At 54.5% G+C, this 10,442-nt stretch overlaps 1 protein-coding gene across 1 annotated transcript; it reads right to left on the reverse strand.

The window, feature by feature from the left end:
* Positions 1-3,216: 3,216 nt before the first annotated feature.
* RLBP1 (retinaldehyde binding protein 1) lies at positions 3,217-7,550 on the reverse strand. Its single transcript, XM_088525239.1, has 7 exons — positions 7,539-7,550; positions 6,936-7,178; positions 6,533-6,734; positions 5,546-5,724; positions 4,718-4,876; positions 3,900-4,010; positions 3,217-3,518 (listed from the first exon to the last, which is right to left on the reverse strand). The coding sequence occupies exons 1-7, from the start codon at positions 7,548-7,550 to the stop codon at positions 3,360-3,362; spliced, it is 1,065 nt and encodes a 354-aa protein (XP_088381365.1). The 3' UTR covers positions 3,217-3,359.
* Positions 7,551-10,442: the final 2,892 nt, after the last annotated feature.

The raw sequence follows: 10,442 nt of genomic DNA on the forward strand, positions 1-10,442 counted from the left end.
ATTTGTTGGCTTGTCCATAACTTAAAGTGATAGATCACAGGAGACTCTTTTTTCCCCCTCAAGAAAGCACAACCTCTTTTCAAGAGACACCTTTATTTCGGAATATCCCCAAGGTGAAGAGGTATGTGGACACCTCAGGAAGCCAGATATGTGCCCTTCGCATGTTGTTCCTGCAGTTGTGTTGGAGCAGGCTGAGTGATTTCTAGCATTCTTGGTAAGCAGCACAGTTTACTGTGGAAAATATTTTGAATTTGCAAACTTATACTCTGGAACCATCTCTAAATGCTGCCCTTGAAAAAGCTTGTACCTGAGAGACCCTCCCAGCTGCCAAGTTCTGAGTCAGATTCTCTGAAGCTGACAGCTGAAGGGGAGATGATTTGCAACTAGCAATGCAATTTTTCTATATCTGCTGATTACCTTTAAAATTATATATATAAATATATTAAAAAGTGTCTTTTCTTTAGCTTTTGTTCTTGTGTGGTGTAAAATGGAGGTCATTGCAAAACAAAATGTAATTTTGTTATCTTTGATTCAGTGGAATTTCTTATTTAAAAATAAAGGACTTATTGAAGTCAGCACTACGTGTAGTGACTGTGTACAATGTCGTTGGATGATGGGAAAATCAAAGTCACTTTTCAGACAGCATCAGAAATTTACGGCTTTCCTCTGGGCTAAGGAAAAGATCATCCAACATGGGAATATGTTGAGACAATAAAGCTGTTATCCTCAAAATATAGCAGGGTGTCTCTGAATATCCTCCCCCTTTTTGGCTTAGATAAATGCTTCATAGCAGGAGCAATCATTTTGCCATAGGCCTTAAATTTTCTTAATTTCTGCTCCTGAGTGTTCTAATATGAACATCTAAAATGTGACTGCCCAGGGAAGAGGTGATCCTAATGGACTGTAGTACAGCCCACGACAAGGCTGGCTTCATTCCTTCAGTTGTTTGCTGGAGGTTAGCCCTTGTTGGCTCCAAATTCATGAACTCCACCTCTCCTGCTGCTTCAGGATTGGTGGGGGACTGTGGTTTTCCTTTTTCTTTCTTTTTTTTTTTTTTTTTTCCTTGGCCTTTTACTTCATGCTAGTCCATACTTTTTTGCCCTGCCCTGGGAATTTTTAAGATTCAGCTACTTAGGGAAAGGTGGAGCAAGCAGGAGTGTAGGCTCATGTGCATATTGTGTAGGGGTTGAGTGTAATGACACATGGATGAAGGGACACCCTCCTCATTATCATTTCTAGCTGAAGCTGTTACCATGCTGAGAAAGCAGCACAGCCACCTAAATCCTCTAGGGAGAAGTTAGTCCAAGGCTCTAACTATTGCAGTGTGAATCCCCCAGGCACCAGCATGATTGTGTGTCTGCAGGTGGGGTATTTATAACCCTGAAAGCCGGGCTGTTGTCTTTGTGCTAGCCTGATAGCTGTACAGGCCTCACCTTGGGGCCAGGAAACACCTGGAAAGCCCTTAGAGAGCACAGGGTAGTAAGGAGTCAAGAAGGCCCTTTTGGGCTTCCTCAGGGCTCTTGCACACAGCTGAGCCAGCCTCTGGGAATTGCAATGCTCTGTTTCTAGAGAATCAGTGGTGCTGCCGAGGCTGCAGAAAATGGATGTAACCCCAGTCCTCTCTGTTCAGACAGACTCCATTCTCCCTGCAGCTTCAGAGGCAGCAGCCTGTTTGGTTTGAGTCTGAGCCAGTGCCATGGTGAATGCAGCTCTTGTCAGCACTGTCCACCTCAGACAGCTTCACACGGGGTTCTGGTCTTTTGCTTTGCTAGTGAAAGGCACCTGTGTGTAGCAGCCCTGCTGGGAGGGAAAGTGGAATGAAGCACCCATCACTGTACCAGGTTGACAGGAAGGTGACCATGAAGGGCTAGACTGAGACTGGAGACTTCTCTTGCTCTCTAGGTGCCGAGGGAGAAGTTAGTCTAGCACTAGGCTCCTTGGATAATGCTCCTTGGATGAGCTTCCTTTTGCATCATCGCCTATGAACTTCTAGTTCATAAACCAGGATTCATCCCTTTCCCTGACAAAGAGCTACATTTGTCTCCCCGCTGATTGACCTAGCAGAGGCCTCCACCCATCACAGATAGCTCTTGCGCTAGAGGAGAGCCCTCCTCTCCCCTCTTTGGTTGACTTTTATGGGGTGCTTCTGGCTGAACTGCTTGGGTCTGGGCTCCCTCTCATGCTGCAGTGCTGAGCAGTGTTAGAGGGTGTAGGAGGCCGTGTTCTGCTTGGCTTCCACTGTCCTATAGTTAAAGCCCATCTATTCTTAGTGGCTACTGTAGTTTCTGCTCCTCACCGCTGGCTGCCAGGCTGAGTGGGGTTTAGGTAGAACCAGCTCCGTGTGGATCCTGTTCATGTTCTTGTTTGTCTCCTTTAGGCTGTTTTCTTGCCCTCGTTGGAGCAGGGGACTGAGAATTCAGGGTCCTGGTTGGGCGAGGAGGAGGACCTTGTTCTGGGATTCAAGATGGGAAAAGCAGGTTCCTTTGCCCCTCTGCTACAGCAGCCTGTTGTCAGCACAGCCAGTAGCCAGCGAAACAGATGCAGGGATTCTCCTCCCAGGTGCTGGCCCTCCTGGCATCCTTAGAACCAGCAGTGTACCCAGCGCCTGCCTGTGCCTAACAAGCTGCACCCCTCTGCTGCATGTTACAAGGGACCCCACAACTCTACTGTTAAACACTTTTTTATTATTATTATTTCTCTTTATACACATTTCAACCAGCCCTTCATGAGGGTCTCCTGCAGCGATGGCCTCTGGCTGTGTTATCCACACAGGAGGCTTCACCTTCCTGCTGAGCAGGGGCTGCCCTCCCGCTTTCCCACGGTGCCTGTCCTCTCCATGCTCCTGCTTTCTCCCATGGAGCTGATAAACCAACCCAGGAGCTGTCCAGTCAAAGCTGTGGGTGCAGACATGGCCACAGAGGCCCTCCTGCTGCCTTGCCCCATGGAAATAAAGGCTAAGCCTGGCTGAAGCAGAGAAAAGCACATTCAAGCCACATCCTGACCTCTGGGCTTCCTGCTGCATGCCGGAGCAAAGGGGCTTGTTCCTTGCTGTAACCCTCCCTTCCTGGGAAATCACTCTGCTGGCCTCCCCTCACAGCTTCAAGATGTGCTGTGCAAAGTGCTGGTGGCCTCCTGGCCCTGCTGGCTCCTGAGGAAAGGGCACTGTTCCTGAGAGACAGGGCTGCCAGGCAGCAGCCCGCTGCCAAGGTTGGGGTGGGAGGCATGGAGCAGGCGTGGAACAACACATCCAGAGCGCCTCATCACGAGCAGTCATTCACCAATGCTACAGTAAGGAGGTGGCTGGGGTTAGACAGTCACTGCTGATCCTATTTTACAGGGGAGAGGGAGTGGACCCTGGTTTAGAGAGCCGTGTCCTCAGCTTCGATGCGGGGCCCGAAGAGCTGCTCTGCAGTTGCTTTGCCGTCGTACTTGGGCAGATTGCCCCCAAAGTCTGCTGGCAAGATGTCAGCATCAATTTCTTGGTAGAAGGACTCCAGTTCCTCCCCGTGCACAAAGACCTGGTGTGAGACAGGAGCAACCCTCAGCAGAGGAGACGGGCAGCTCCTCCACAGGGAAGAAGGGGGCCAGAGGATGCCAGCGCTGACAGGACTGGCTGGCCTCATTTCTGATCAGCACAAGCACAGCCTTCACTGTGCGTTGCTGCAGGCTCACTTTCCCAACGAGCTGGCAGTGGCCCCCGTGGTGGGATGAGCCACTAGCTGTGCTCAATTGCAAACCAGTTCCCGCTCTAGAAATGTGCTCAGGCAGGCTGGCAGAGTAAGACATTTTCCAGCCACTGCTTGGAGATGATTCTGAAGGCAGCAGATTTCCCCCCGGGTGTTTTACCCAGCTGTGCTCAAGGGATGTGCCTTTACTCCCATTCCTTTTCCCACACTCACCCTCTCCAGCAATTTGCTCTTCAGGAACGGTTTGACCACATTGTAGGTAGTGGTGAAGTACCAAGGCTGGTGGATGAAGTGGACAGCCTTGAAACGGGCTGGGAAGGAGTCCTGCAGATCCCAAACACACACACATCAGGTTACAGACTATGCTGGGCACACTGAGCTAAGAGCTAAGAGAGGAAGTAAGCAACAGTGGAAATGCTGGGACTCCCCCAGCTTCCCTTTTTCAATCTCCCATTCTCTTTCTGAGTGCGATCACGACAGTCTCTTCTACGCTCTGACCCAGAGAGCTGGACATCTCAAACCAATGGGGGCACCAGGGAAGCTGAAAAGCCTCAGACATGGCTCACTGTTCCCATTCCACAAGAAATACTGTGCCTGTGCTGTCCTCTTCCCCAGAGGAAAGCTGAGCATCTTCAGCCCCTGGTCTAAGGGCAGGATTCCTGGAGTCTCTGTCCAGCCTGAACTGTGTAGGGCTGAGAGGGTGACAGGGAAAGGCCGCCTTTCCATGCAGCAGGGTGCTGCAAGAAGTGGTTGGGCTTTTCAGAGGGTGGGGACCTGCAGCCCAAAAAGTAGAATCCAACTTGCAGGATTCTAAGCAAGTGACTAAGCAAGTGAGCTAAGGAAGAAGCAGGTGATGGTGAACAGCCTCTCCACAAAAAAAAAAAGAAAAAAAAAAGAAAAAAAAAAGAAAAAAAAAAGAAGGCACCAATGCAGTGGCAACCCCCAGCCCATGCTAGCACTGCCTTCCCCTTTGCTGTGCTCTCTGCTCCCTCAGGGCGTGCTTTGCCTGGCTGCAGTCCTTGCCACCTCACCTGCAGCATGTCCACCATCTTCTTGAGCTCGGAGGGTTTGATCCCTGATGCCTGCTGCATAGTGAAGCCCTTGAAGTTCTCAATGATGCAGAACCCATTGATCTGCGTCTCTTCGTTTTCCAGAAGCTTCTCCAAGATAACGCAATAGGCACGAAGAATCTGATTGAGAGATGGGAGGGTCTGGTGTCAGTGTGTGAAGGCAAAGTCTCCCTTCCTGTAGATGCCAGGAACAGTTACGGGGAGAGTTACCCCTGCTCTGCTCAACTCCTGCCTGCTCATCACAACCAGCCCCCAGACCATGAAAACAGGGAGGATATTCCTGGGGGATGCTCCACAGCTACCACATTCCCCTTTCGAGGCGGGTGCCTCTCAGTGCATCTCAGATATGGGTCAGTGATTCTCACATGTGCAAGCAAATTCAGAACTGAACAGAAAATGGTGGCATGGTGAGTGACATACTTGAAAACCTCTTTGCCAACAAGCCCTTTCCTTGCTCTATGCCTCAGCTTCCTCCTTTGCCCTGAGGGCTCCTTCCTTTGTAAAGAGATCTGTGATTTAATGACGCAGTGCTTTCCTTCAACCCCGCATTGCCTGGGCTGGGAAATGCACACCCTGAATTTGGTCTCCAGTCTGCACTATATCAAGAAGAAGGAAGGGGAACGCATGCTCTCCCAGGCTCCCTTGTGAAGGATAAATTCAAAAGGCTGCAAATTTGCTTAAATCTTGATGTCTGGAGTGTATGTGTGTGCATGTGTGTGTATGCTCAGATGCGCTAAGCGGGACAACCCAGAGAGACGGCTCTGCTCCTGGAGGCTGGGCTGCACTGACCTCATCGAAGGTGATCTCCTCATAGTCCCAGTTCTCGATGTTGAAGAGCATCACCACCCGTCCATACTTGTCTCTGTTGGCCAGGATGCCGGGGTAGCCCGCTTCGATGGTGCTGCGCACGGCCTCGGGCGTCAGGTTGTCAAAGAGCTCAGGGTACTGTTGACGGAAGTTCACGTAGCCTGGGAAGAGCCAGAAATGGGGGTTGGAGCAAGGTGGCACCTTGCCTGTCCTCGGGAGCCCAGGGGAGTGCGGGGGATCACCAGAGAATGGGGCAGGTTGGCGATGGTGAGACACGTTCCCAAGAAACAACTTTGTTCTTGAGGGTTTCAGCTGCAGATAGACTGTGCCCACAATCCAGGTGGGCATATCCAGCACAGGGGCAGAGAGAAGCTCTGTAGACCACCTGCCTTCAGTGTGACCCCCTCCAGGTCGGGCTTAGAAACTCCCCACAGACTCCGTTCACATCTACCTTCTCTCTGGCACTTTCAGGAGCAGATGAAGTCGATTTCCTCCTCATTAACCTTCTCCCCCACTCCACATTTGGGTGACATCCCCCAACCATCCGCCCCCAGCACAGCTCCTTTTCCCCTGGCACCCAGCAGCCACAAAGGGCCTTCAGGCATGAAATAAGGAAAACTCACCCTGGGAAAACGTGGGTGAACAAAACTGCTCATCTCCAGAGCCAGCACTGATAATTGCAACTCATTATCCCCCTGGCCGAAACAAAGGAGATGAGAACAGAGCCAACCACTCCGGGCTGCTTCCTGCTCCCCTCTGTCCCTAAAGCATCTGAGTCCCTGCTGAACAAGCGAGTCTCCTTTGGGAACAGCCACCCCTAATGCACAAAACTGTTCACCATTTTGTTTGTTAAATAACCAAGAAGGGAGACTGTCCCAATTTTGCTGGGCGCTGGGAAGCCCTGGCAAGTGGCAGGGAGCTGCCGTCCTGGGAGCTGGCAGCGCAAGGGGGATGTGGGAGAGCCCCCACCTTTCAGTAAATCATAGGCCCTGTGGACGTCGAACTTGCGGGCGCGGATGAAGCGAAGGAAGAAGGAGTCGTCTTTGCCCTGCACCTTCTCGGCCACTGCCTTGCACACGTCCTCGCCGCCAGCTCGCTCCTGCACCAGCTCCCGCAGCTCCTTCACCGCCGCCTCCCGCTGCTCCTCCGTCTCGTTCAGCTCGTCTTTCGCCTCGCAAGGGAAGAGAGAGGCTCAGCACCCTGCACCATGCCGGGGTTCCAAAGCTGGCACCGCGCTCAGGAAAGCGAGGTCAGGCGTCGCTTTGGCAGCAAAAAGTGGCTGGTTGCGGTGCTGCTCACTGAGGACCTTTTAGAGTGGAGTCAACTCAGTCCTGCCCCATCACAAGCCCTGTTTGCCCCAGCCCATCCCTGCTTGGGGCAGTGCTGCTCTCACGTTTGCAAGGGTTTCTTTGGACCCGCATGGTGCTGATCCCCGTGCCCTGGCGCAGGTACGTGTGCCCTGGCTGTGCCTCCTGCCCGGACTCACCTTCTGCAGGGTGTGCGGGGGGATCTTCTCGCACTGCCCGAACACGGGGCCATGGTCCTTGGTGGTGAGGCGCTCCAGCTTGGTGCGCAGGGCCTGCTCCTCCTCGGAGACGACACGGAATGTGCCCGTCTGGGGGCAAGGAGAGGTCGTGGGGTTGGTATCACCCCTGCCCATACCCAGACTCCCCACCAGTGCGACCTGCCCCGCAGCAACAAGGGGCCCTGCTGGGGCAAAGCAGGGGATCTGGGGGCTCTGGGGATGGGCAAGGTGTCTGTGCTGCATCCAACGGGATGCAATGGGATGAGGTCCGGGGTGGGAAGAGCTCTGAGATTCCTTGAGGCCCAGCACGGGGCAGTCACCGGTGCTTCCCCAGGGCACTCAGCCCAGCCTGCCAAGGGCTAGCGGGGGACGAAGGGTGCTCGGGTGCCCAGCGCGTGGAGGGGAGGTGCTCAGAGCCCAGGGACCGCGCGGTGCGGAGCCAGTACTCACAACTGCAGACATGTCGTGCTTTTTCGGCCTTGGGACGCTGGAAGAGAGCAGAAGGTAACCCGGTTACCTAAAGGAGAGCACGAGGATCCCAGTAGTGTTTGAAGGCCCTGCAGAGCCCCGGCGCCCACTGGCAATGCCCTGGCCAGGTCCCCAGTCCTCCTGCTCAGGCCCCGCTCAGCTGGGACAGCAAGGACTGTGCTGGGAGAGACGTGGATTCCCAGCAGACCTTCTCTTGCCCTCCTCTTGGCTCGGTCACCTAGTGCCTGTGTCTCTTTGTGTCCAATAGAAACTGAGCATCTTTGAGAAACACTAGGGACATTTTCAAAGCAGCTTAAAGATGTGGCTTTTGGTCTTCTGACTCCACCATTGTTTCAGGGTCTGCATTTCCACCGGAGGTGGTGGGCAGACTCATCCAAGGGTTTCACTAAGTCACGGGGACCTGCAATCCCAGGGCTTATCCAGCGCGGTTCCCCCTCAGGCATGTTCACACATACAGACATCAATGCCCAGTTCATGGCAGCGGGGAGGCAGCAGAACTTCCACGTCAGCCTGGTCCACAGCGGGACACGCTGCTCCGGGGACACCACATGGGCATGGGGAGCTCTCACCCAGCAAGTCCCCATGCCATGACCCGTCCAGCACTGCCCGCAGCTCCGAGCTGAGCCGACGGGAGCAGGATGTTGGTGCCCTCTTCCGAAAGGCTCTCCTTGGCTCCAGGGCTCTTTGCCCGCCAATCTGAGGTCTTCAGCATGGAGTCAGTGAGGATGAGGCAGGAATTCTCAGGCAACGCTTCATCTTCGTACTGCAGAGCAACTCTCCAGGCTGGCTGGAGGTTTTATTACCTCTCATTTCCCCAGGTGTTTCACAACGACGTGTCAAACATGCTGCTATTCCAGTCCCAAGCTCATCACTTCTTGTAAGCCTGGACCTCCAGACACTGGGTGATGAAACAACTTGACCCCTTTTTAACAAGTGCTGGATGAAACATCCCAATTTTGCAGGTGGAGAGGAGGGGACCCTTCTTTACCGCAGTGTCTGATCCTGCTGCGGAGACTAAGGGACCCTCCACACAGACCCACCTTCTCTGCAGCCGTCACCGGATCCCCTGGGAATTGCCACCCCTGTGCACCAGCATCCCAGCATGGTTGGGCTGCAGTGTGGTCGCAGAGCCCTGTGCTTCCCCCGGAGCCTGTCCCACCACAGCAGCGACTGTGGGGGTCACGGATCCCTCGCTGCGCCCGCCTGCAGAGCCAGGCATCTCCTCAACCCCTGAGCCCGTCCTGATGCCCGAGACTGGGCTCTAGCGCAACCAAAAGGATCCTAGCATTTCCCAAGGGCTTCTTCTTCCTCCCGTTCCCTGGCCAGGAAACCTTTACCTTGCAGAAGGGATGAGGGGCTGCCTTGCTGAGGAATTGCAAATTAACAGCAAACACAGCCCTGGAGGCGACAGGTTAAGGGGGGCTGGATTAGGGACTCTGAGGCAAAGCAGTTAATATGAAAAGACTCCCAAATACTCACCAGAGAAAGGAATAGTTAAGCTGTGCTCAAGGGGTCAGCGCGTGGGGCTGGGGGCTGCCGGAGCACACGGACACACGGGCAGCAAGGCCGGAGTGGAGCAGCAAGAAAGCTCGGCGAAAGCTTTGTACAGTCACCGGGTTGGGATTAGGCCGTCACAAGGCATCAACTCAGTGCAGCTTTTCATTAAGCCAGTGCAAGCCAGGCAAGAAACCCCATTAGAGCACTAGAAAAGGCAGATGAGGAGGGGCAAGGAGGGAGCCGGGGGGCTGCTGGCCGGCCAGAGCGTGCACGGAGATGGCGGGGGCCGGGGCGCGATGCTGGCACCGATTAACGAGGAATGAAAGCTCCTCATTGTGCAGCTCTCTCATTAGCGCCGGGCAGGGGGGAGCCGGTGGCAGCCTGCCACCATGGCAAAGCACTCGCTCCAACACGGGGCTGTGCCGTAACTGCCTCCTGCCACGGCCTGGGGCTCCGCTGGCTCCGGCGGAGCCTCTCGAGATCCCAGTGTGAATCCAGCCCCCCTGCCAGGGCCCAGCTGCAGAGATGCGTCCAGGGCAGGGGGCTGGCGGGTGCATGGGGGCCTAAGGGACTGTTTGAGTACCTGAGGTGTGAATGTAGGGAGGATGGGGCCAAACTCTTCTCAGTGGTGGCCAGTGGTAGGAAAAGGGGTAATGGGTACAAGGTGAAACAGAGGAAGCTCCATCTCCACGTGAGAAAGAACTTTTTATGAGGGTGACAGAGCCCTGGAACAGGCTGCCCAGAGAGGTTGTGGAGTCTCCTTCTCTGGACATCTTCCAAATCCACCTGGATGGGACCCTGTGCCACGTGCTCTAGGTGTCCCTCCTGGAGCAGAGGGGTTGGACTAGATGATCTCTAGAGGTCCCTTCCAACCTCAATCATTCTGTGATTCTGTGGGATGTGCTGTGGGATCACCAGGTTGTGCCGGGACAAAGATCACAAGGGGAAGCTCAGGCTGCCCCAAGGCGCTGCCAGGTCATGTCACTCCTGGCGCTGCCCAGCTCCATCCCAGCACTTTCCTGGCCCGTGTTCTTGCTTCCTCACCGTCCCGACCCAGCAGTGAAGCCGCAAACCACAGGCCACGATGGGCAGGATGAGACAAGGTCCCCTCAGCAGCCTGTGCACTGCCCTGGGTGGCATGGGGACACCCTGGACTCCATGTCAAAAGCACCACCCTCTCTTGGGAATGGGATGCACTCCCACTCTGAGCAGGGGGTGGAGGCAGGTTTCTGAGCTTCTGACTCATCCATGTCCAGAGGCTCTGCATGGAGACTCCCTGCTCTGCAGATAAATTCTCCAGCACAGCTCGCGCCCCTCCATGGAGACGGGAGACCATGGAGAGGCCCTGTGTCCTGGCCGGGCTCTTAC

Source organism: Tinamus guttatus, unplaced genomic scaffold (genome assembly GCF_059628265.1).
Source record: "Tinamus guttatus ecotype Peru unplaced genomic scaffold, ASM5962826v1 Tinamus_guttatus_pri_ptg000004l, whole genome shotgun sequence".
In the NCBI taxonomy this organism is placed as follows: Eukaryota; Metazoa; Chordata; class Aves; order Tinamiformes; family Tinamidae; genus Tinamus; species Tinamus guttatus.